At 43.5% G+C, this 27,631-nt stretch overlaps 1 protein-coding gene across 5 annotated transcripts in view; it reads right to left on the minus strand.

Annotated features, from left to right (window-relative positions):
- The window catches only part of SYNE3 (spectrin repeat containing nuclear envelope family member 3), an 84,329-nt gene that overhangs the window by 52,225 nt on the left and 4,473 nt on the right, over window positions 1–27,631 (minus strand). Inside the window, exon 1 of one of the 5 annotated variants that reach the window (XM_075712175.1) lies at window positions 20,375–20,442. The exons of 1 other annotated variant lie outside the window; for it this stretch is intronic. Coding sequence is in view for 1 of the 4 variants with exons in the window: in XM_075712174.1 (XP_075568289.1) it covers window positions 6,230–6,284 (55 nt within the window). In the remaining 3 variants the exon portion in view is untranslated. Of the gene's footprint in view, window positions 1–5,419; window positions 5,439–6,229; window positions 6,358–19,476; window positions 19,494–20,374; window positions 20,443–27,631 lie in introns of those variants that run through there. 3 more of the 5 variants (XM_075712173.1, XM_075712174.1, XM_075712176.1) reach the window with 3 other exon arrangements.

Genomic DNA, 27,631 nt, shown 5'->3' on the forward strand with positions numbered 1-27,631 from the left:
TCAATATGTCTTGGATTCCTATATTCATGTACTACTTGACTAGTTTCCAGAACCCAGTTCTTACAAAAATAAAAGTGCAAAAATGCTCCAGGAAATTCAAATCACTCACCATTAGGGAGACCGTTTTCCAATTATTGAAATCCTTCAAACTTTTCATAACCCTTTCCATTTGGTTCTGGGATTGAATGTGAAAAAAAGAGATTTAAAAAAAAAACACTGGACTGTGTCAAATTTTATACAAGTGCATGAGTGTGGAAGCAATTTTGGTTCTGGGAATTGTAACTGGGATAATTTAATAACTTTTCAGCTTCCCTGGATACTGTAAAGAAAGCTCTGAGAAGGAGCAGAGCTGGGGAGCTCTGACCCGGTCTGCTTCAGGCTGGAGCGGAGGGTCAGTCAGCGGCACAGATCACAGAGAAGCAAAGCAGTGACCACCGTCTTTCCAAAGCTGAACATCCTTGGCCCGCTCCAGGAGGAGCTATTTTCAATCACGTTACCAGTAGCTGATGCTTTGCCAGCTGAGGGACTGAAAGCCTCCGAGGAGCCACACCCACGCAGAGAAGAGTTAAACTGCCTGAGTAGGTGCAGAAGCCCTCAAGGTTGCAGATAAAACGTGTAATTATTTCCAGCATAATCTTCTAGAGGTTCAAAACATTAATCCTATCACCTTGGCCATCATCCAACACTGTCTTTTCCTGTGTTATTTGCAGTGAATGTTTATGACAGTCAGCAATTGTTTGCCCTAATTAATGAGCTAGAGAATAAATAGGTTTTTGGAATACACACATCCATATCCTAGTTACAAGCATCCCCTCCAACCAAGGAATCCTAACCTTGTAAGAACGTACAGCACTTAGGCATATCATAACCATTTCCTTTCTCTTACAAAACAATCCATAGGAAGCCTGTGGCTAATGAAAGACATTCTGCCACAACATGATCACACCTGACAACCTTCTATCTATTTTATATAAAAACTTGAAAAGCAGAGAGAAAAAATTGTTTGTCAGACATGCTTTGTGCAGGCTAACTCTGAAAAAGGCTAATTTTTTCAACCATTTATTTAAAGATTAATTTCAGGCTTTGGTGAGAGCCAGTGCAAATGGGTATCTTTTTGCTTTGTAAGAATGCTGTGGAAAATACATAATTCCCAGGTCCAAAAAAAATTTTTCCCAAAAAAGAAATAAAAATTTAAAAATAGTTCTATTTCTGAGTAGAATCATCATGTGCAAGAAAGGCACAGCTGCGTCCTGGGGCTATCTTCCCTTTGAGTATCGGGAATGACAATCAGTATATCTGACCACAACAATTTTAGTTTTGATATTTTAATATCCAAGTCATAAGGAAGTAAAAAGTATAGGTGAGGACACTCCACACACACACACACTTCTGCATTCCCAGGTCACTCTAGGAGATGGGTTGGTCTACCGTGATTCAACTAGGTAAGTAAAATGCAGGGTTTAGTACAGGTCTAGAATTCCTTTTTACCACCAGGAAGACAGCTTATTTGTATTGGGTATCTGTCTGGTTTAGATTTTTATCTTCTCTTCCCATATTATTGAGGTATCAAACAATCTTCAGAGCATTTATTCAGTCAGCCACCCCGGGGAGCAAGGCTACCTCTATCCCCTCAGGTTCAAAGGCGCTTTGTTTCTTGCCTCTCGGCAATAAGGAAATACTTGAAAGGACAAGAACAAAATTGGCAATTCAAGTAATAAACACTGCAAACAGTGATTTTCAACCTTTTCTAATAGGTATACCTTCAAGTGTCTCTACAGAGATGCAGATCTCTGTTTAGTGACTTTAAACTTAATTACAAGAGGCCTGCTTTTCTTAGTTACTCTTCACAGACTCTTTAGTGAGTCTGAGTAATCACAGCTTAAACACTTCTGGTCCAAAAATTCACCAGAGATTCTTCAGATCCAGGGTGTCTGCTTTGGAAATTGCCCCTGGAGGGTACCTGTGGGCTTACCAGCAATCTACATCTTGTGAACTTAGTCCCCAGCTGCTGAAGTAGGCTAGGTTTCAGCTTTGCTCAGCTTCCTACGAGTTCTACCATCAGTCAGCCAACAAAAAAGCACTGCAAGCCAACAGCATTAGTCTCACAGTCTCTGGAGGCTAGAATTTATGTATTTAATTATCTCCCACTTGTCCTCCACAGACTGTATGATCCCTCAGTACTGGGTGCCAGTCACAGCACTGATATACTGACTAATCAACCTCTGTGGTATCTGCCTCTTGGCTAGAGATCAGTGAAAAATTCAGAGTGAATAATGTATCTGATAAACCATTCCTCTTTTGCTGGTCATATATTGTGTATGGAATATCTCATTTTCTCAAAGGTATGGTTATTCCTAACTATTTGCCAAATATGTTCTGCAAATTAGTTTTGCTCTGTAGACTATTCCCAAGTAATTCTTCCTCGTGATTCTTAATACCCCAGCTGTGCTGCTTAATCTTGGTTTGGCATCACAACTCTGGTAAGCAATTGTCCATCTTCCCTGGCTAGCTGGCAGCAGCTCCGCTCATTTGTGTGCAGTTTGTCACACGGTAACTCCCGAGGGCCATTTTCATAATCAGGACGCCCGCGTGTTCGGCCACGCACAACGAGCAGGCTTTCACAGCACCCTGCGGTGAGCAGGAGTGCCCTACAGTTAAAAGGATGATACCTCTGTCCCAAAGAGATTACAGACCACACGTCAGAAGGGGTTCAGCAACGAAAACAGGGCATCAGCGTGTACTTAGGGACACGGAGTGCCGGATGGAAAAAAGGGCTGAGACTGCAGCTGCATTTCCAGTGCTCTGTGCAAGCTGTGGTGGTTCCACCACCCACGCCGTCCGCCCACCCCTTGAAGCCAGAGATGCTCAGGAGATCCTCAAGCCCTGCTCAAGCACGTGGCCGCAGCGTGGGGCCTGCAAACATGCCGGGACTCAGAAGTGTGTCTCACACCAGGACAGAGCATTCACTGCACCGAACCGCAGGCTGTCAGCGGGACACCTTGAGCTAGCAGCCCTGCGATTCCCCAGGGAGTCAGTGTGAGAGAGGGGCCCTTCCAAGCAAGGATCCATGCCAGAGGCGGGACAACTTGCCTTCTGCAGGAATCCCATGGCCTGAAGAGGCTGACAATCATAAGGTGGGTGCTCAGGGCTATGGGATGTCAATCTGTCTACAAGCCTGCATCCCTTCCTCTTCTACATCCTTTTCTCTTCCACGTAACTGTTCCACATTTGGATCCAGGGTTTTTTGCACATACAATTTTTTTTCCTCTTACAAAACCAGTGTTAAATTTTATTTGACCATCAGTCAAATGCCTCTGCCTCTGAGTGAGCAATTGTGTGCAACCTGAGAGCACTAAGCACACAGCTTTTAAACTAATAAACCTTGTAAGTCAAGTATTTACTAGAAATATTTGCTAGAAATTGTCACTTGCAAGTGCTTAACAAGTATACTCTAAGGGCACAATATCTTTTGTTCCCTTTAGAAGAACAGCTGAAAGACTAATTCCCCAAAACATAAGATTTCTCAGATATATCTTTCAAAACTTTATCACTAGAATGAGGCTAATGAGATATTTATATGGAAAAAGTGAAACTCACTGGAATTTAAAAAAAAAAAAAAAAGGTAGGTTGCAAGTAGGACAATACTAATTTTAAATACTGAAGTTGTTGATTAAAATAAATGAGTGATTTTCACGGGATCAAAGCACATGATTATGGAAAAATTAGCAGATTTTAATTTGTATGGAACAGGAAGGTTTGTTTATATAAAGAAAAATGACCACTGCGGGAGTTAAACCCTTGAAATGTTGTCAAAAACATACAGCAGGGTAAGTAAAGCTAAACAGCCAGCACTCTGGACATAATTCAAAGTAGTATTTGCAGTAAGCTGATAATGCCAGGCTTTATATTGTAAAATGGCACTGGTTTGTGTTCAGACAAACCCATGGGCAAACAAGGCCTGCCTGTGTCCCAAACGAAATACGCTACTGGAACTGCCAGCAACCTCATCCCCAAGCTTAGAAACAAAGTAGACCACTGCAAAACAGTGGATCTAAATTAATTTTGAGTGGTTGAGAACATTTCTGGAATTTAATAAAACAGGCCGCTTTCTCGTGACTCATTTTTGCCTGAACTATTGCAGTTTCCATGTCTTTGTCACCCTCCCACTGTGCGTGCTCGCCAGGCACTGTGGGTTACGGAGCAAGATCGCATCTCTGCTTTCAATTGCAAAGACCCCTCCCAGCAGCCGCCAGAGCAGGAGCACGCTTTCGGTTCTGCAAAGGGACCAGCATCGCCACAACTCCAGTGCTCTGCGTAGCCCAGCATTTCACAACAGGGATGAAGAATGCCTCCGAAATGAAGCAGCATGGCCTTTTTAGTAGTCTTTTTTAGCCTGAGGGTTGAAGTCCTATGGTTTTTAAACCTAAAGGGGATTTGAACCTCCTCCTACTGAGATTAATCAAAACCAAAAGCAAGAGTAAAGCGGCAGCAGGACCCAGCAGTGAGCTGCATTTGTCAGCAGTCCACCTCCAGTGAGGAGGACCAGAGAGTTATTTAAGGCTGTGATCACAGATAATTACCGTGCTGAGCGTCGAGAGTAAAGCCGATGCTTCCTCTTCTGACTTACATCATCCACTCTTAACTACCTTTTAGAAATAGAACACTACAACAAACCAAAGCTCTTTTTTTTTTTTTTTCTGTGGACATCCAAAAAGATGAGGCAGCTCAGCTCTATTTAGACCCCACTGGGACCTCAGGGCCTACTCCTTCTCAGCAACTTTGAAAATCCCATCCTAAATATGATGGGACATATCTCTGGGGCTGCCGGTTGCCAGAGAGCTAATGCAGAGATACGTTCGGCTGAGGATTTGCACACACAGGCTGGCATATTTGACAAACATTTCCTGACAAACGTGTCATAGCACTAACGATTCTCAAACACGTGAAATAAGGAAAAGGCTTAAAGACATAGATTTTTATAACCCAAGTAATATGTAATTCTTCTACAAGGAGTAACATACATCATGGTACAAACTTAACTTTGATCTAAAAGAAATAATAAAGAGAGTATTTTTACTATATAGTAAAATATATTTTACTATATATAATATAGTAATATATAATATATAATATATAATATATTGTATCTATAATATATAATATATAACATAATAATATAATAAAAATATATTTTTACTATATCTTTCTTCTATAAAGAAAGAAAAATACTTTCCTAAGTAGTCTCCAAGGCCATCTTTTAAAGATACCACCCCCAAAATGCGTATACCACTTGTTATATTTTAAAGGCACTTCATGTCACTGGAATTTTCCCGCAATATTTCCTTTTAATTCATAGATCAGGGCTCAGCAGGCACCTTGCTAAAGCTTGACTCAGCAAACAGAATAAGCAGATTATCACCTTCCTGGAGGAAAATGCATTTGACTCTCTGATAGGGGACTACTGCTAAACCACAGCCTTCAATAATCAGACGTTTTGGGCGAAGGGCTCAATGAGCGACAATGCTAGATGCAAATTGCACTCCCTAATTAAAAAAAAAAAAATTAATTTCTTTAATCTCTTTTTAACTTATTGCATACACACTCAGGTCATGTTTCAGCAGTTGCATACAGGACCTTAAACCCACACTATTTAACAAACTTCATGGAAGGGATCTCAGCCGTCCCTATTTGGTGAACGTTTTGGGGCTGTAAAAGCTGATATCACGTCTTGAGTACCAGCAACGCTCCCAACAGATACTCTGTCAACTTCACTGGCTGCCCCTTATCTCCAGCCCTTGCGGTGACCACCGTGACAGGGATATTTTCACTTCTTTTTTTCCTGCCTTACAGGAAGGAGTTCCCCATCCTGGCCTGCTGCTCACAAGACAGTTTATCAGGCCTTACTCGGTCGCACAGGGCCCTCGCCCTCGGATCCTCCTGCCCTCTCCGCAGCGCCCCGCGGCACTCGCGCCGAGCGGGAGGCGAGGCGTCAGCCTTCTCCAGCTGCCCAAGCAGCCATTCATTTCTTATCTCCTTTTCATTACGATTCAAATCCCTGAAATTTCAACGATCTTAGCATCTTTGATGCTTCTAACTCTCTGGCAAATTTGACGGAAAGTGGCAAATGAGTTCAAAAAGTTATTAGGAGCCAAAAGACACAGATGCCACAGGGTCACAACCATCTCACTTCCTTATGAAATAAAAGTAACGAACGTTGCAAAAACCTTACCAAAATCGTGGGAATTCTGGAAAAAAGGGCACGTAAAAGTCTGTGGTGATTTCATCAAAGATCCCCGATGTGTTTCCAGCACAGCCAGTGCAATCCAGCCTGGCCTCCGCCGGGCGTTACGACAGCGGTTCGGCACAGCTGGCGGCACGAGCAAGTCTGGCGCGAAGAGAAACCCACGGCTTCCTCCTTACTCACGTCGGAGGCAGCACAGGATTTCCTCTCTGCCTCCTACCGCATGGTAGGAGTATAAGAGGGGATGACAATCTAAAGACACATCAGACCAGGGGGAAAAAAAAAAAAGAAAAGAAAGAAAAAACCAGCACGACATGCTGCCACTGTTTGAAAGGTAGATAAGTTTTAAATAGCAATAATCCCCAGAAACTATCTAGTTCAGGTCATCAACTAACAAGCTGGTTAATTCCTGTAAGGATTAATGCTTGAAATTATTATGCCTGACAGATGTTTGCTGAACAGGAATTAGTCCAGAACATGCAGCATGAAAACCAGCAAGAAGCAAAAGTGCAGACAGGTACATGTCAGAGCTGAGAGTTTTAGAAAGCATTAGCTTAACCTCTAACATATTATAATTTTCCTTTCTACCCACTTTATCTTCTGCTTCTTTTGTACTCTTAGCTCCCTAGCAGGAGATTCCCTTCACAGACTGACACACTAATCTAGATTCTGCTCTCAGTTCCAACTGAGCAATGTGAAGAAGAGGTTAGCCGGTATTTGCAGGCAATACCGCTGTTGCACAATTTTGGCTGAATGGACCACACTTTGTAGGCGTTAGCGCTCTCTCTCACGATGGAGCACACGATGAAGTCTCCATTCCTGATTCCCCGAAACTATTGGAAAATATAAAGCAGCGTTTTCCCTCCATTAATTATGGCCATGAAATATGAATAATGAAGTCTCCATTCTTGATTCACCAAAACTATTGGAAAATATAAAGCAGCGTTTTCCCTCCATTAATTATGGCCCCTCTGGGTACGCCTGCTGTTAGACATTCAGTGAAGTGAAACCCACTGGTTTGGTCTACCCACCCACTGCCACTTGCATCATCCTAATGGTGTAAATCTAGTTAATACACTCTAGGACCAACCCAGATCCCACTTACGCTCAAGCTACTGTAAATCCAAAGCAAGTCCACATGGCCAACAAATCTTTCTAGTTTTACAGTTGCTGTGTATCATAATTTACACTACACTAAGCAGCATGTCCAGGATTACAATAAAAGTAAGAAGGAAAGATGGAGAAATCAGTGAAAACAAAACATGGGGAAAAAAGTTGGTTCAAATTCTACTTTCAAATTAGAAGTTACAGATACAAACAGGGATAAAACTGTGAACCTCTCCACCCATTGCAGGGGCAGAATCAGGCAACACAAGTGAACGGCATGGAGAAAACCTGAAGAGAGGAAAAGAGATGGGATGAAAATCTAGGTGGAAGAACAACAGTGGGATAGAAACTGTCGATCAAGCTAACCCTGTGAAATTGCTAATACAGAGGATTAACTGAAGACCAGTAGCCTTAGCTAGGGTGTGACCCCCATGTGCAACGGTGACCCCAATGCAGCCAACCGAACACAGAATTTTGCCACCAATGATGAAAAGAAACAAGGGACAGAAGAGGAGGAACATCTGACGAGCTAGCAACGCTGTCAGTGCCTCTAGAGAGGGAACTGATATACCAGCTATTTTCCAACTGTCTTGTTATCCTTTTGCTAACATGAATAATCCTTAGAAATGATAAGAACATCTCAAAACATGTCAGCCTACAGACTAAAATATACGATGCCTGGGGGAATGCAAACTGGAGAGCAGTCCATTTATCTGAAAGTCAAATCAGGGTTGTTTTAGGATTGTGTTGCTGTTTGAACGGCAGAGTTTAAAATGCCTATAAATGAACCCCTTCACACACTTTTCCCCTGTTCTCCCTCTCCTGTGGTAAATCCTAAAGTCACTGTAAATTTGCCATAGTCCTGTTAAAAAAGGACTGAAACTACTAGTACTGAGGAAGCAGAGCATACATGGCTAACATCAGCTATATGCAGCAATTTCTAAAACACAGTAAGAAGCGGTCTCTTTGGATGACTAACCTAGAAAGCAAAGGAGCCCAGCAGCTACCCTGGTGAGTACAGATAGCCACAACCTGGAGGCAGCAATAAAAGGATCAAACTAAGTCAGAAATGCAGCATTCCCCATAAAACTTTCAGTAAGTTAGTATCAAACCGTATTTTAAATATATAAATCCTAGATTGCCACTTGAGCATAATTCCCTTTAGACCAAATTTGATTTCAGTTTTCCATATTTTGAAAGGTAACTGCAGTTTCAGCAAAATATTCCAAATGCTCCCACAACATCTAACCTGCCATTCCCTTCCTTCCCATACAAAGAACACTATTTTCAGTTTCAGTCAGGGATGGAACAGCGTTTTTGCCACTCTTCAGGCCAACTATCATCTCTGTTGTGGTAGTGGAAAGCATGTGAATGGCACCTTCTTTAGCCTGACATTTCTATGTTCAAATACAGATCCAGTTACATCTGTAAGAAAACACTTGGATAATCTTAGCTTACCTGACAGTCTGTAGGCACTGCAAAGGAAACATATTCCTGCAAACTCAGGGCAGCCCATGGAGGTAAATGACTACATTGTCCCACCAATTAACTTACTGTACTTCAGTGATACTCTGGACAGACTGGCCTCATTGCCCACTAACCGTCTGTATCTTGTCCTGGCTTCAGCTGGGATAGAGTCAATTTTCTTCCTGGTAGCTGGCATAGTGCTGTGTTTTGGATTTAGGATGAGAATGATGTTGGTAACACACTGATGGTTTAGTTGCTGCTAGCTAGTGCTTACTCTAGTCAAGGACTTTTCAGCTTCCCACGCTCTGCCAGGTGCACAAGAAACTGGGAGTGGGCTCAGCCAGGATAGTTGATCCAAACTGCCCAAAGGGCTATTCCATATCATATGACGTCATGCTCAGTATATAAGCTGGGGGGAGTTGGCCAGCAGGCTGCGACTGCTGCTCGGGAACTGGCTGGGTATCCATCGGTGGGTGGTGAGCAATTGCATTGTGCATCAATTATTTTGTATATTATTAATATCTTCCCTTCCTTTTCTGTCCTGTTAAACTGTCTTTATCTCAACCCATGACTTTACTTTTTTTTTTTTTTCCAGTTCTGTCCCCCATCCCACTGGGGAGGGGGGAGTGAGTGAATGGCTGTGTGGTGTTTAGCTGCCTGCTGGGTTAAACCACAACAATCTTTGAACGGCCAGTGATGTATCAGACTGCCAACTGTTTAGGAGACAGAAATTGTCACCCCAGTAGGGTTACAAGGGTTATAAATTCTACAGCATTGTCTGAGCTCTGACAAAGAGCTATGAAACCCCTCAGGTAGAAAACAGAGCAGCAGTATAAAAAATTTTCTTCCAAAAAGACTACTATGACTGTGTTATATATTCTTACTACTCTGTGGAGGCTCAGGTCCTAGCTGTGAACCAGCACTCCACCACGCTGCAGGTAGCACGTGTAGAGCAGCGGTGGCATCCCCAATTCACTGAGGTTACTGCTGAGGCAGAAGAGAAGCAGCAGAATATGGATACAGAGAGACGGGGAACACACACGAGCTATAACGCAGTATTAGTCAGCGTGAAAAGCCACAGGCGGAGCAGCAGCTGCCTAACCACGGTCAAATTTCCATAGACATTGCAGCAAAAGAGTTTTATGGTGGAATGTGAGGGATGGTCATGACGTGGATTTGGGAAGGATTACGTGTGAGGACAAGACTGGGAGAAAAAGCATGAAAGTGCTCAGGTGAAAGTCTACCAAGCATTAGTGGAGATTGGTATCACAGGCTGGCCAGAGGTGGAAGCTGCTCTCTCAGTAACATGAAATGCAGCACAGGGATGGATGTATGGGAGTCAAGATTTCCATCTTCTGGGAAAGATCACGTTTCTAACTCTACTTGAACTCTGAATTAGAATAACGTTGGTATAAAAGGTCTCTCCATGCAACTGCTACTCCCCAAAGAATCTGGTTTGGAAATGCTGTGAAAGGACTTTTCAGAAACAGAACACCCACACCAAGCATTCAAGTTGCCCTAAGTAATGGGCTTGGAAGTACTGGCGGGGGCGGCACAGACGGGCGTCAAGTTCTTGGTCTCCCTTTCTGGTACAATTTCACTCTGTGTAAATAATGAATCATTATGCAGAACCTAATCATTAGGCAGAGCCTAATGATTCAGGTGTCCCACCTGCAAGCTGAGCACCTGAAAGATCCAGCTAAGCCAGTCATTATGTTCTGTCCCATTCAACAAGAAAAAAAATTATTTTGACTTTATCAGTTAGCATAAAAAAAACCCAAAAAACAAAAAAGCCCCAACCCACACACAAAACCAAACCCTGAAAACTGTCAAATCTGATTTGAGCAAGACTAAAAGAACCAAGATGTGGGTTAGCTGCGGGTATATTTACTTAACTGAAAAAACCCATCTATTTGCAAATCCCTAAACTAAGGTGTAACCTGCTAGTAGGAGTAACTTAAAAGCGCCTCACAAATACCAGAGTGATAGATGACACAGGAAGGGCGCACTATGGAAAACAATTACACGTGGGGCACTAAAACAGCCTGTTAACATCCAGGTAAATTCCTCAGTACTGACTAACTACAATAATTCAACACTAGCAGGGCTTTAAAAACAAAAAAGACATGACATATGAAGTATTGGGATTAAATGTGTTCACGTAATTACTTACAAAAGTGTTTCGTGTAAATACCTTCAGCTCTTTGATCAGACAGCAAATGCTAATTGGGTCTGCAGACCAGAATAACAGTACCAGCCTTCCTCCATCATTACATATTCTCACAATACAAAACAGCTGGACAATCAAATAGCTGAGGTGAGAAATAAAGTAATGCTGAAGGCAAAAATATCTTTAGGCTTGCTGATAGCCCCATCCTAAGCACCCCTAGGTAAATGCAATCAGGTGGTCAAGGTTTACAAGGGATGCCTCCAAGGGAGTGTCTGAAGAAGGGGTGTTTTGCAAATGGACAGATGTTCCTACTCATCTTCCACAGCAGTGGAGAAGGTACATAGTGTTGCAAGGCAAAACAGGGCTGTGGGCAGTCAGGTCTAGGCTGATAGGCAGTGATGAAAGCTAGCCCTACTGCGGACAGCTGGAGGTGGCACAGCTATCATTGCTTCACACAACCTAGGGTGCAGGCAGCTGCCAGGCAGTGCCAGGGACATGCTCCTGCTCCCTCACCTCCTTGCAGTAACTCCTCTCACTGCTTACCTCCCCTCTTTCTTCCTTCTTCTTTGTCACCCTAATTATTACTTTATTGATTCCACACTTACACATGAGCTTCTCTCAGGGCAAGGAACAATCATTTGGGGGATGTCCATAATGGGTCCATTTTTCAGACAAGGACCTTTAGTTCTGGGCCAAGAGCTCAGTGCCAATGGCACTGTCTTCCAACTGAAGTGCTTCAGAGGAGAAGCAGTCATACCTGGGGTTGGATTTGAGAAAATCTGGCTAAAGAAATTAATTCTACACTGAAAGTGCCTTAAAAAATTAAGTAGTAACTAGAGAACAAGGACATGAGGAGAGGGCGGAAAAGTTCTACAACACAGGGATTTTACACTTGTATGGTAGAAAAAAAATAAAAAATAACAGAGAGGCTTGAAATTTTTTCCCTTCTTTAGCTTGAAGACATTTTCTGGAGATTGTTCTCTCATACCAGCAGTATGCACCCACTGACAAAACAACTAATGGAGTCGGCAGGTCTCTAATCTGAGAATACAAGGGAAAAATCCCAGGCTTTGGTGAAGCCAAGGGCAATACTGTCACAAAGCCAAGATTTCTACCCTGACTCCTATGGACTTAAAAGACAAGGTAACAAGAAATTTTTTCCTTGGGTGCTCTCTTTATCTGGAGATCTAAATTGACCCAAACACTTCTCTCGTGTTTACTAAGCCAGCATTATTAGCTATGTACTTCACATAAAGCCTGGGCTTAACCCACTGCAGCTATAGACCATTTCTGCTGACTTACATAAGAAACATCACCTACATTTGTCAACCACCATCATCTGCCATTCATATAACCACTACCACGTTCCCACGGACACTCAAGAGCGCTCATGCAAAGAGCCTTTTGCATTAAGAAAAATCAGTCATCTAGATTAAAGGAAATGCCCAGCCTGGGGAAGAACTGACAGCTCCAAAGATTGGCTTCTCTTATTTACTTACAGAACCCTTAAGGTGCGGGCGTATCTCCTCACATGACACTGCCTTCCTATCTAACTGACCTGAAAAAGCAGCAGGTACGTCAGTGCCTCTATGCTTACCACCTTCAGCTTTCCTGAACTTCTTCAAGCTGTACCAACAACGGGGTACAAGCCTGGACAAAGACCAGCTGTTACATCTCTTAAACTACTCCTCAGAGGCAACATGTGTTTTTCTGCTAGGCTTGCCTTGTTATAATGGCAGGAAAAGAAGACAAGCGTGCAATGCTTTAAATCACATATCACTTCTATGTAAGGTGGAGAGAAAACACAGCGAAAAGTAACCCTGCACTTTTTTCACAGCTTAATTTTTTTATTGCTGTTTTGTCAGTCCAGCTGAATGAGTAGGTGAGCCAGCGTGTGAGATAATCTTGTAGAGTAAAAGCTCCAATCCTGTTGGTTTTTAAATAAACCCAAGTATCCAGATCCACTAATGGGTGGTCTACTCTGTCTCACCTGTGACACCCTCCAACCTAGTACCTACAACACAGTTGCCACATTCATGGAGTGTACCCTATGAGATGAGATCGTTAGCGTCCCCGTTTCACAGATGGACACACCGATGCCCTCAGCAGCATCTTTCAAATGTAGGCTCTGACTGACGGTGCGAGACTCAACAACACATGAAGCACACGACATCACTGGTCCTATTTTAAACCTCTGATTGTACTCCTTCAACATCATAGAGCAAACCTGTGGCAGAGAACACAGCTCTTCTGAATCAGTCCAACACATGAAGAGAAGGATGACCGTGTGCTCAACAATACACGCTCAACTTGTATGTTGTTTGGGAGTCATAGATTAAGGCCTTGACGACTATGCTGTTTACTCAGCAGAACTGTGCAAACAGTTTAAGGAGAATTCATGAGAACTCTGGTTGTATACGCCAGCCTGGATCAAAACAATACTTAGGAGTACACTCATTCTTGAAAATCAAGTATTTTCAAGGGGCCTTGAATATATATAAGATCATCTCTCGCTCCATCAAAGATAGCAACTTCCTGAATATCTGTTATTTGGTCCCACAAGGCACGATATTGAAAAGGGTTACAGGGTGCTGTTACTGTTCAACAGTGGGAGGGACGTGCCTGGGAGAGGAAGCCTGCAAATTGGGCTACCGGTCAGGCTTCTGTCGCTGTTCCCAACTCTGCCAATGAATTCCTGCATCACATGGGCAAACACCACAGAACCACATGCCTCACTTTGCTCAGCTATCCCACAGCTACAGTAATATCAACGTGCCTCAAAGGAACCCTGTCCTGGTTTCAGCTGGGATAGAGTTAATTTTCTTCCTAGTAGCAGGCACAGTGCTGTGTTTTGGATTTAGTAGGAGAAGAATGTTGATAACACGCCGATGTTTTTAGTTGTTGCTAAGTACTGCTCATGCTAGTCAAGGACTTTTCAGCTTCCCATGCTCTGCCAGGTACACAAGAAACTGGGAGGGGGCACAGCCAGAATAGTTGATCCAAACTGCCCAAAGGGCTATTCCATACCATATGATGTCATGCTCAGTATAGAAACTGGGGGGGGTTGGCTGGGGAGGAGCGATCGCTGCTCGGGAACTGTCTGGGTATCGGTCGGCGGGTGGTGAGCAATTGCATTGTGCATCACTTGCTTTGTATATTATTATTACTATTATTATTATATTGTTATTATTATCATTTTGCTTTATTTTATTTCAATTATGAAACTGTTCTTATCTCAACCCAGGAGTGTTTCTCACTCTTACTCCTCCGATTCTCTCCCCCATCCCATCGGGGCAGGGGCAGTGAGCGAGCGGCTGCGTGGTGCTGAGTTGCTGGCTGGGGCTAAACCACGACAAACCCAAAGGTTTTTGTGGGTCTGACTGTTCTTCTACTAAAGCCAGTAGGGTTTTATTATTATTATCATCATCATCAACTGCAAGGGGAGCAGCATGTAGCCCTATGTAAAGCATTTCTAGGATTCCCTGGTGACAGGCACCATATCTACTAAGTATAACAGTAAGCCCCCCAGCACAAGCTAACCCACATGGGCCTCTCATTCATCTTATGCTCCCAAGTATTACTGTCACTTTTCTGAAAATGCTTTCTGCATAGCACAACTGTGACAACAGTTATTTCACCTTTTAATACCACTAAACAAACACTAGTCAAGAACAAAATGAGCAAGCCACAGCTTGCTATCTGAATTCCAAAGCAAATTACAATCTCATGGTTCTCCTTGTTTCTTTATCTCCTTCAATTTCTTCCAGTACATTATTTCATGGATCTGTTCAGTGAGATCCCAAGGCTGAGATTGCCACTTGATCCTCAGTCTATTACAGTCAAAGCAGAAATTCTCTTGAAATCCCTTGATATGAACGACTTCATATCAAGCCCATATCTTCTGTTTAAGTGTAACATAGAAAAGATGCTTGTAACAACAGAGATATGGAAAGTCATTTCTGCCAAAGGGAAACAAATGAGCCCACATCATCTTTAAAATCAATGCATTTTTCCTTGGAATACAGTTAAGCTGTGTGCACAGACAGAGACATCAAAGATTACTTATTAACCTGACATGTGGTGTCAATGAGAACCTCTACCATCTTTATCCCAACATTGAGGTGGGGTCACTTCAGATAGCTGAAGTTAAATACCCTAGGGCTCACAATGCCGTGAGTCATTTTGTTGTAATACAGGCAGTACCATCTCGTCATACAATTTATTAGTAATACAAGGACATACCATGATAAGCAACAGTTCATGCTACTTTAAGTCTATGAAGCAGTGAACCCAACAGCAATGTCTAACAGACAGCATGTTTACAGCTTGCCCTGGGTTCATCGAGTCACAAGTCAGGATGTTGCAGAGTCATCAATTCTTGTAGAAAGCAAGGACCGACTTGAAGCTCCAGCTCTAGAGAAGAGTCTGTAAGGAGAGGTCCTTATGTAAGGATCTCCACTTTCGTTTAAAAAGACTATACTTCTTTAAAACTCTGACTGTTATGCCCTAAATAGTCAAATGCTAGAGAACAAACAAGAAAAGTAAATTTTCGAACAAAAGAACAAAATTGTATTTAAGTTGTTGCTGACAATACTGCAGCTGGTCATGGAAGAATTGTTATAGAAAAAATCTGCCTTCCTAAATGCATATGCCAGTATCAGCTACAGGCAATGGAATTAGATTTCAGATGGAATCTTTAGCAAAATTCAAGGATGTACAGTTTGGGGTCTATCACTCATCAGTATCAGGCTGAGTTTTAAAGTTTAAACACCGAGTTTTAAATACTTTCCAATTCTTCTTGTGTCATTTCAGTGTGTTTTTATTTAATCAATATTAAAGACACAAATCTTACCATTCAGTTGTTTGCAGACCAGATCTGCATGATCAAAAAAGACCCTGAATACTTGCATTTTTAAATTCACAGAATTGCTGTCAAATGAAGCCTGAGAAAGCTGAGACATTACTGACCATCAGTAAGCATTACCTATAGAGATATTTTCCTTGAAGAATAAAAGTATTCCACTGCCTACACTCCAAAGACAGCAGGGAAGTTTTTAGCCATACTCAAAGAGGTGTTTAGGAATCTGGTATTTATTCCTGTTGACTTCAGGTGCCTGAATACCTTTTTTTTCATATAACTGTGCCAAATAAAAAAATTCCCTTGCCAGTTACTGTCTGTTAACATTCCTGGAGCTCAAGAATTTTTCCAGTTATGTGGCTTCTTCCTTTCACATGCCTGAATTGCCAGGATTCACACTTAGCCCACAATCCTTAAGGGGACATGTATAATGCAGTTGTGAAGGGACCCTTTCTAAGGACATCCCTGCAACTGTATAGACGGTAGCTATCCCAGAACAAATCTGCCAGGACAGGTCATAGCTGTGCCACGAAAGCCCATCTACAGCTGACAAGGACTAACAGATGAAGAAAACCAAACCAAACCAAAAATCCTCTATCTTGTCATTACTACAAATGACCTGGGATTTGCCCTACCAGCCACATCAAGGAATACATTATTCTGTGTCATGATGAGTGATCATCACTTTTGCTTGGTTTCAAGGGAATTATGCTTATATGATAACATTCAGTAATTCTTGAAACTGTTGGTCAATTTTGTCAAAATAAAACAGATCTAAAGATGCTAGTTGAGATCATAGCCTTTCTGTACTTGACGTACTTGCGCAAATGTGTGCCAGGCAGAACAAAGACAGAAGCTGTGCCCTGGAGACGCAGCAAAGTAAAAACAAAGCGCTTTGTGACCAGTGCAACTCAGGAAATCCAATCTCCTACAGAACTGTGTCCTTGGTTGATTAAATGTTGACACTGAACTGTGCTAAGATTTTCTGTTTCCATGTTCAAAATGTGATGCATCCAATCAGAGTTATTTATCTTCTTTGAAGTTTTGAGGGAGTTGCCAGTCCGGGGGCATTCACCTAGAAAAATCCTTCTCCTTTTCTCTTTACAACGTAATTTACACGGAATATCTTATTTCCAAATGGAGGCGGTCACTTATGAACGTATCACTCAGTCACTAAGCTAAAAACTGGAGACAACTGGCAAGTGTCTGACTAGACTTGATTTTCCCTGTTGGTCTGTTTCTACAAAATTTGCAAGAACTTAATTACCTTGGAGCTGTTCTTCTTATGTCGTACTTGGTTGAAACTGGAAAATGGTAATGAAGTACTATTTGAAGGACAAATACCAAGATGCACATGCATACACATATTAAAGGACAGCATAAACCTTGTTTCCAACAGAAGCTATGCTGAAAGATGAAGGCTAGTTATCTTTTTGAAGCTGCGATGCAGGTGCTAAGTTTGGAGCATCCCCTCAGGCAGTAGCATTCTCTTCAAAGACATGTGGGTGCAGGTACAGCCACATCCTCGGGCTGAGCATCCACAAGCATACACAGAAGCTTTCAGGATGATTTGGGAGCCACAGATAACTGGAGGGGCACAGAAAAATGGCTTACACACGAGGAAAAGCTAAACACTCTTTCCAAGGAGGTCAGTGCATGAAGGCCACAGAGAGGACACGGGCACCAGGAACAGACTTGGAAGTACAATAAAAGCCTTGACCAGGATGGGAGGGAAAGGAGGAGCAGTGAAATACATGGCTGAAGGAAAGAACTGGAACTATCAGGAGAATGAATACAAGAAGAGAGGCAAGCACCACAGTACCACAAACTGAATGGTAGCTAATTCTGCCTTCGTTGGGAATTTGAGAGGACTCCGGATCTGATGATTCACGAAGAATGTGAAAACAGCACTGGGTATAGGGGAAAGCTGTTTTTATAGAGAGCCCATCAGCTTTGTCAGACTCCACTTCCTGACAGCTAGTTTATAGGCAACAATGTTCCCGTGACTCACCAAAAGATGTTTGCTTCTTGTTGAAATAAAAGTCGCCACGGGACTGATTGCAGCGAGTTATATTTCCTTGAGATCCAACTGGCTCACACACTTGGCAACCACTGAGACTGTGCCAAGCTGATGTGCATTTCAACAAACCACAGATTTGAGACACTTTTAGAAAAGGAAGGAAAACACTTGAAGGCAGCCAATCCGCTTGTAAAGTTTTGTTGCATTTTTCAAATTTTTTCCTGAGAAAACAACCACTGCGTACAAAGATTTTCAAATGGCACGCAGCATGCCAAGGGCTTAAAAGTAACATCCAAGAGTAGCAGCAAGGAGCTGGTAAGAGTATCATAGTGATATTATTTTTCATTGATGATTTAAGATAGCCAGGCTTAGATTTGAGGCAAAGGAGAAGGCAGGCATCCTGCTCTGATGAACTTGCAAAAGAAAGCAGCCATTACTTTCACAATTAATCATCATATACATCCGTAATTCCTGCAGATTTCAGTCTGTTAACCGATTTAAGTAGAGCTATTTCTAGGAATAAAGCTTTCCTGGACAAAGACCTAAATTCACGCATGTCAAACCAGTAAGGATTTGGGAATAAAAGAGATGGCAGAACCAAGCGTATGAGAAACCAAAGCCTTCCTACATGCTGGGGTGAAGGTGTGTACATATGGAAGTCATACAGTATCTAAAAACGAGGGTAGCGACTCTTATCATAGAAAAACTGGGAACCTTTCTAACTGTTTAGGAAGAAAAAGGGAGACGAAGTCAGACCTGCTTAAGGGGAATCAGAGCCAAGCGAGGATCTATTTGATTTGAAGAGGAGAGAGGCTGGGGAAGGAGAACAGAAACAAGGAGCTTGCAAACTGCAGCAGAGCCCTGGCAGTAGGGACCGAGAGATGAAGAAATGTGACAGAACGCTGAGCAACCGGCTTTGGCAAGAGCCTGACATCTGGGAAGGGAAAAAGTTGCAGAATGCAGTCGAACGCTTCCACAAGGCTGGTTCTCATTCACAGACGCGATTTTTTAAGAAGAAGTTACATAAAAGGTTTTACCCGTTTGGCTTACATTATTTAGGGAGGTATGTCGCAACTACTGCAGCTACGTTATTTTTTATATACATTAGCAGCACACGGGGAGCCCCCGTCCTACCCAGGCCGGCTAAGCCCCGGCTCCGCTCCGGCTGCAGCCGCTGCCCCGGGCGGCCCCGCCAACCTGCGCGGCTGGGAGGGCACCAGGGCGGCCCGGCGGGGCCGAGCCGCGGCGCGGCGGCGGGCAGCGGCAGCGGGGCCGAGCGGGGGCCGGGCGCCCGCTGCCTTGGCGGGGCTTCCCCCCGCCTCGCCGATCCCGGAGCCGGAGCGGCGCGGGCCGGGGGCAGCGCCGAGCCTCGGGAGGCGGGTCTGGGCGCCGGGCGGGCTGTCGGGGAGGCGAGCCGAGCCCAGCCGAGCCTGCCCTGCGCTGCGCCGCCCTCCTTCCCCAGCGGGACGGGACGGGACGGGACGGGACGGCGCAGTCCCGGGGCGCCGCCTCACCGTTATTCCCCCCCCGCCCCCCGCGCAGGGGCAGCGGGCCCCGAGCCGCGGCCCCGGCAGCGCCGCAGGCCGTTTCCCGTGAGGCCGGCGCCCACTCACCGCCGCGGCACCCGCCGCCGCCGTTTCCCCCCGCGGGCAGCCCAAGGGGCCGCCGTGCCTCTTCGCCGCTCGCTCGCTCGCTCGGGCGTTCACCCACCCTCGGCGGGGCCGCCCGGCACCGGCTCCAGCTCCGGCCCCGCCGCTCCGGGGAGGGCGCGGAGGGCCCGGGCCCGCCCCCGCCGCCGCGGCCCGGCCCGGCGGGCGGCGTTATGTAACCCGCTCCCGGCGCCGCCGTCCCGCCCTGCCGGGAGCCGCCGTGAGGGGAGCCCCGCTGAGGGCGGCGGCGGCGGCGGGGCGGCCGCCCCGGGAGGCCCCGTCCCTGCCCGGGGGCCGGGGCCCGGGGCCCGGCTGTCACGGCCGGCACGCCCGACGGGCTGCGGCTTGTCCTTGCGCGGCGGCAGGCGGGTGGCCGCAGGCACCAGGCGGGTGGCCGCAGGCACCAGGCGAGCACCGGCACTCCGCTGTTTCTAGCAGAGTGAAACGCACGGGAAGAGAAAAAGCTGAATTTCTCACAGTGTCACGCTTTGGGGGACTTGGAGCTGTGAGAGTCCACAAACACCAGATGCGCGACAAAGCACGGACCATCGTTACATGTGCCGGCAGCCCCAGCGCAAGTTTCTTTACCTTTCGTTACCTTTCGTTACCTTTCGTTACCTTTCGTTACCTTTCGTTACCTTTCGTTACCTTTCTTTACCTTTCATTTCTTTTGAATGCCCAGAAAGCAAGGCAGCGGCCTGTATTTCAGCAGTTACATATGTCAATGAAACAGCTCCAGGTCATCGCAGTTAGTACAAACAGGAATTAATTTGGATGCGTGGAGTGTTGTAACTGACATTTGGGGGGGGGGGGCAAAAAAAACCCCAAACCAAACCAAACCCAAGAACTTAGCAAACAAAACCTGTTTCCACTGTAGTCTGATTCAGGCGATTCTCTCCTCTGTGAACTATCCAAGCAAAAAGTCTACTGTATGCTCAGGTTATTCTGGAAGAATCGGTTAGAAACAAGCCGCGGTGGTGTGTTGTTAGCCACAGCGTCGGTTCTGTAGCCCAGCAAGAGAAGCCAGCGTAGTCGTCAACATCTTGTGCTCCACCTGCAGCATCAGAAAGTTATAATCACATGGAAGCCAATGCGTTGAGCCACAGGGAGGGAAGGAGGAAAGAACGAACAGCTTCTTCATAGTTGAACAATAATGTAAACAAACTGAACGCGCGCGTGAAGAAGTTTGTCAGCATTTCGTAAGGCACAAAACGTACTCTGCGGCAGAGGTTATATTGGTGCCCTCTGCTGCTGGGAACTTGGTGCGGTTCGTCTGCCTAACGAGCAGAAAAACAGGCCATTTGCGATAAAAGTCTCTGACCACACGTAACAGTACTGTGGCCAAGAGCCCCGAGATAGGTAGTTGAGAAGTGAAGAGAGGGTGAGCTCCTGGAGTCTGTGGGAAGCGGCCGTCCCCACCTTCTAAAGCGGGGTGGGGTGGGCTGGCCCACAGCAACAGTGTTGGCTGGCTCCATCAGCTTCACGGGGCTCACTTCTGCCCACAGCCAGGTATTCAAGACCATCTGCCGTCCATGTGCCAACACAGCTTGACTTGGAATAGCTCTGTATTTAAATTGCACCCAAACCATCAGGAATCACCAGCCCTCACCAGCAGTGAAAAAGGTAAATGGAAATTTTGTCAGAGCTTAATGGTGAGGAGTATACTTTTATAGCTGGTTCTGACCTTGAAGTTCTGAATGCCCACGGCAAGTCCTGTAGTGGCACAGGTTGGGGTGACTATGGCCTTTTAAGTTGTCACTGAGAGGGAAACTGAATGCTGTAATCTCCCTCTGTTTGTGGACAAGCCTATCATCTAACTTGGAAAATCTAATTTATTCACTAGCATGGTTTTGACAGACTATTTACTTAGAGTAAAGTTTATATCACCAGTGTGTGAAATTGAATCTATGCCTGTGCAACTGTTCTTGCCCCATAGTACTTTGGGTTTATTATCTTTTAATGATGTTTGGAATTGTGTGAGGAATGGGATACAACCCAAAAGGGTTGGACTCCAAAGGAATGAGACTAGAATAGGTAGATCATAGAGAACAGAAAATCTTATCTGTGAATTTGCATTGCCAAAACCAGCTCAGTCATCACAGTGAGTACTGAGCAACCCCCACTGGCAGTGATTAATTCCTTATGAAACCACCTCCTAGGAAATTACTTTGTATACCTAGACCTTTTAAGTCCAAGATAAAAGCAGCCCCCTGTATTCAGAAAGCTCCCTGGTGTTGGACAAAGCATCACTGTATCTAAAAATTGCTTGCATTAAGTTCCTCTTCTGCACTTCCCTTTGCAGAGGCTTTCATGGCTCTGATTTTACTACCTCAAACAGCTTTGTACATGCCGAGTTAGAAAAACCAATATACACAGGCAAACAGCAGGCATTAAGTAAATGAGCATTCAGTGCATTACCCAAACAATATAAAGCTGCCCACACACCACACCTAAACAACAAAGGAGAGGTTAGAAAGGCTGCAGGCAGCGTGGAAGGGCAGAGGAGCTTCTCAAAAGGCAAGAGCAGCAGCTCTAGCTCTCTTTCCTTGGAAGAAAGGAATACATTTTTAGAAGCAGTTGGCTCAGCCTCTAAACCAAACCACGAGTATTTGTCAGTGAATATACAGCATTTTCAGACATTTCCGGTGATGAGCAGAATACCCAAGAGACTGGGTGGAAAGCACCAGATACTGCAAAACTAACGATGGTGTTGACATGGTTTACTCCACAGGAGGACCTGCATGACATCTTTAGGGCAACAGAGAAGCACTTATAATGCTGCAGGGTAGCTGCTCTCTCTTATTAGCATAACACACCCATTTATTCATGCTCGTAGCTGATGACAAGTATTACAAGATATTAAAATGTTTCCCTTTATGTTTGCTTGGGTACAGCAATGTAAAATTGTTATTCAAATAATGAGTCACATGGCAGTCTTGGGTGGGAGGAACAGCATTTGTTGGCAGAGTAACATTTGTGTGCAGCATACCAGTGACATATGTCTTTGGCATGACAGTTTTCAACATTGGGGCTGTTGGGGCTTTTTTTTTGGTGGTGTTTTATAGCTACGAGAAGTTGCACATTGCGTGATAGAAAGCTTCTGTGGGTGGTGGTAGGAGTTGCTACAGAAGAACTCTCTCCTCAGTCAGTGAGGAATGAAGAGCTGTAAACTCTAAATGCTAATGTCAAAACAGCGTATCTTTAGGAGCACCAGGGCAAGGATCACACCGATGACTAAGGCTAACTTCCTGCCCTGTATTCATGCGGATATCATCTGGACTTAACCTGGCATTTCACATTCTCCCTGCTGCATATTTTGAAATTTACCTTTTGTCTAATTAGGCTCCTGGGCACAGACTGACTACCTCTGCAGGGAGTGGGACCTTGTGCTACAGTATCAGTTCTGACACCCCTGGCCCAAATACTCCCCCATAGCTAAGCATTTGCTATTCACCTGAGTTCCAACTTACGGGCAGACTTGGGTATTTTAATACTCCAGGGACACTTGAAATTTAAGCACAGATTCTACAAGACAGATTCCTAATGAATTGATTTCTGTCTCGAGAGCAAAGCAGCAACTCTCCCTTTCCCAAGCATCATTATTTCTTCTACCTATTTTCTTTGTAGGTTCTCACAGGCTCTGCTCTTGTTTTTTTCCCCACTCTGGTGTCTACGCATCTTTAACAGCCTGAAAGCACTCAGAAAACTTTTCTCCCTAAATATGAGAAGAAACACTCAATGCCCAAAAGAATACACTAGGGGTGTTAAAAGCTGATAAAGGGAGCAGACTCGTACTTTGGAGTCAATATCGCTTCACAGTTAGTGAACAGAAAAACAACAGAAAAAGGTTGTTGTACATTTAACTACACTGTTGCAGTTTTCCTGATGCATCTGCAGTAGTGAAAGTCCTTATATGAGATTTATTAAAAGGAAGCTTTTTTTATACTGCTTCTGTATGGAAATAAATCTGACTATGTATCTGAGCACCAATATAATTATTTTGGTTTAAAAATACATTCTTCAAGCAAAAGTGTCAACCAGAGAACAACTGAACATAGACCACATCAGAGGCACAGATGGAGTAGGAGCAGAAGCCCAAGACACGACTCTCCTTGCCCCAGGGAGCATCTTCACTAGCAGCCTAGGAAGTCCCACACTGTTTGGTCTCTGTGCCCCCCATCCCCAGGGGTGACTTGTGTTTGGGTTTTTTTTTTTTTTTTCCTGCAAGTTGTCTGTAGCATTTAGGCATCAGCAAGGTTAGCAGCTATGCAGAAAATACAGTTTCTAACTTGTCTACATTTTGCAACTAGAACAAAAGATTGATTTTACTTTTATTCTTTGAGAAATTTCTCCCACTTTCAGCTTCCTTTTTTTACAATATATTTTAAAGTGCACTGTTCTGCATAGCTGTCTTTTCCCAAGTGTCTTTACAGTCCTCAGTGACCTATTCAAGTTAGGAAGATAAGTTAACATGGAAATAGGAGGAGGCTGCGAACTGGAGGAGAGTGTAAAAGTATCTTTGAGAAAAGGGGAGGGGGGCGAGATAATTGTTTCTCCACTTGGAAATAGAAATAGAGAAGCTTGATCATAGAATGAGTCTCCCTCCAGATGAGATAAAACAGGGGGATTGCTGAGGCTTGTGCTGTTTGGAGCATTGTGCTTACGGAGCACACACCACTTCTAAATCCCGTGCAAGCCTACAAACGATGAGAAAGATAGTCTAAAAATCAAAAGAATTAAAAGAATTATAGCTGGTATATTACACCCAGAAACCATTTCTGACCTGTAAATCTTCATGTTCTTCATCTATGAGAATTTGATTAATTAATACTAAAGTGAATTAAAGAACACAGACTTGACATCCATGGTAAACTGGTGTAGGAATAAAGATAAGTCCAAACACCTTCCCACATTTTGAAATGAAAGATATTCTCTATTTTGTATGTTCTATATTTAAACAGAAAAAAAATCATCAATACTCATCCACTTTTTTAAAAAAATATGAAAATGAATTAGGTTTATGAATAATCCTATATATAAGCAGCATTTTCATATCTTTTTTAAGACAGCAGCTTTAGAAGTCTCAGATTTTATGCAATTATTGATTTATGCCATGAACTCTCTGTGGACCAAAAAAAGTTCAATGGCTGTATTACAGTAGCACGCAGAGACCTCCAACTGCAAGCAGACACAGTTTGCTAGGGAGTCTGAATGTGCCTAGGAAAAAAGCCTAGATGTTCTGGAGCAGCAACAATCTAACCACACCAGAAAATGTATGGGGGAAGGGGTATGTTGACTTCTGCTTTTAAAGTGTGGATTGGGTTTTTGCCTTGTTCCTCTCCACACACTTGGGTTTGTTTTTTTTTTTTTTTTAAGTCACAGAAGGAGATGCCAGAAGCTGGTTTAAAAAGTATTCTCTGGAGTCCTCTGGAAAAATAGGAAAGACAACTGTTGAAGTATAACATTCTATAAACTACTACTAAAATTAATCACGTGACTACAGGTGGCTCTCCTTGCTTCCCTTCACACCACAAATGCAGCTTTGCTATTTTGATTTCCCTGAGACTCAGTTGGCTGGAGCTACACTTTCATCTGTACTAGTCTCCCTGCTTCTAGATATGCCAGCTTTGTGAAACAATTCATTTGTTTGCATCTAGTCTTCTAAGGGGTGGGAAACACATGCTGAACAAAACAACTCTTGTATGCCAGTGTTTAAAAGACTATAGTTCTAGGAGAAGCCTTTAGTTTTACTTTTCTCCTTCCATGGCACATGGACCTTAAATCATTAGCCACAGCAGCCTAGCAAGAAACTACAAGACCACAGATCGGCTTCCTCTGATCGAGTGTCTCAAACTGAAGTACAGTGACAGAAAGCAGCTGCTAGGATGTACCTTTGTCTCCTCCTGCCTCCCAGGACTAGCAGCAATTGAAAACTAGTATGCGAACAAATCCCTGGACAAAGAACAAAAGGGCTACTGATGGGGAAGGGAGTCCAAAGATGATTCAGAGTGATCTAGGCCCCAGCGTCACAAGAAAAGTGATTGTTCTAAAACTCAGAGCTTTTTCCTACACTTTTGTTCACAGGGTGCAAATGCAGTTTTTTAAATGAAGTCAAGCCGATTATAAAACAGGCCTTTGTACAAGCCCAACAAGTGCTACAATTAAATAGCAAACAACTTTGCAGTACCAGTTCTTTATCCTGCGAGTTGCTAGCTATGTCCAAGGATGCTGCTGAGCAATCTCAGCCGCCATGGACATCAGCGATGGAATAAGGCTACTACAGGCTTCAGAGGAATAGCTCAGAGCACTGCAGCATTGAAACTTCAATCACTGAAATCCAAGAAATTAACTTAAAGGTAAGCATTAAAATTAAAGAAAGCTGCCATGCATTTTAAAGCAAATTTAGGAAAGGTGCATACACTTGTATTTGTGCAGAAGCTGCCTATTCTGTGAAAGAACTGCTTGCCCTCTAAAAGTTTATGGTTAATAACCACCACCAAACCAACCTGTATGTTTGTGTCACGGAGTTATGAGCATTAAAAACACTGCGTGTGAACAGTCAGAATCAAGACAATCACAGTATCTCTATGGGGCACTTGGCAGTGCTCTCTCCCTTCAGAGTGGGGAGATTCTCAGAGCAGACATGTAACCTAACAAGGGACACCAGGAGTATGGGCAGGAGAGAGAATCAGACTGACTAGGAACATGGGTAAGACTGTAGCAACTAGGTCTGATAGCAAAGACAGCAGAAATTGTTAGGGTGGTGCAGAATAAAATTAAGAATAGAAGAGTTCTGGGTAAAAAAAAAAAAAAAGGAGGGGTGTGTGTCTGTTTCCCACACCTTTGTACACCCTCTCCTTACTTTCATTATTGGAAACAGACTCTAGGCCAGCCCACAAAAATTCAGAAAGACAGGGACAGTATCACATACATTGTAGAAAAAACTGAACATACTTTTAGCTCAATTTAGTTTTTACAAATACAAATAAGTTTGCAGAACCTATACCACAGCCAAACATGGGCAGATCTCCACGCACATTCCTGTCAAAGATCAGTGCTCAGTAAAGTTTCAAGTCCTGAAATTCCACAACACAGCTATCTTCTGAGGGGCATAACACTTTACATCTGCCTCATGCCAATTCAAGTTCTCTTTAGCAGAGCATAAACCATTGCATAACTCCTGTGGGAAATTTTAGTCAAAACAACTCCAATTGGCATAACAACTTGAAAGCTTCAATCCGTATGAAAAGATGTGAGCAAGTGAGATGAGGGTCATTTTATTCTGCACAAAACTTTATATTAAATAGTGGGACTATGAACTTTTTTTTTTCCCCCCACAACCAGTATCATTGATTGCAATGATTAATTTTAGTTTAGTTACTCGCTTAAGCTTTTCTTCATCCATGCTTTAACACATCACTTCTGCACTTCCACGAGCATGTGGTATATAGCTGAGAATTACCCTCAACATTTTTACAGTAATTAGAACTTGTTTACACCGCATCTAATATACAATTACATTGATAACACTAGCAACTGAAGACTAATATTTTAACAAAAAGCTTCCAGGTTCCCCAGAATTACTTTAATACAGACTTGTCAAGCAAATATTAAGCAACAACAATTCATGTGATTTAGGGTCACAGCGTTGGCTAGACTCTAGTTCCTTTTCAAAGGAATGTTATGAGAACTTAAAAAAATGTGTTAAAATGTGCACATGCATTCCTAGAACAAACTGAAAGACTAAAGGGTGCGTGATAAAAAAATAAAGTCTTTATTGAAATATTGTAGTACCAAGTTCAAAAATACTAAGATTTTTTAAAAATTACAATTAAGATTCTCCGTAACAATTCCATCTACTTTGCAAATACATTGACGTGTACAAAACTCTTGAATTTTTACTTGGAGAAACATCCCATACAGTTGAAACTCATGTGTGATGACACATGCTTGGCACTGTCTGTCTTCTGCCACAGAGGAGATCAAACTGCCAGTGCTGTTTATTAAAGCTGAGGCAAGTTTTTGTAACAGGAGATGCATTTCTCAAAATGAGACAGAATTACCTTACCGTAATTTTTTTTTGTAAACTTTATATAGAAGAGATAAGGGAATTCAAAAG

Source organism: Pelecanus crispus, chromosome 6 (assembly GCF_030463565.1).
Source record: "Pelecanus crispus isolate bPelCri1 chromosome 6, bPelCri1.pri, whole genome shotgun sequence".
Classification (NCBI taxonomy): domain Eukaryota; kingdom Metazoa; phylum Chordata; class Aves; order Pelecaniformes; family Pelecanidae; genus Pelecanus; species Pelecanus crispus.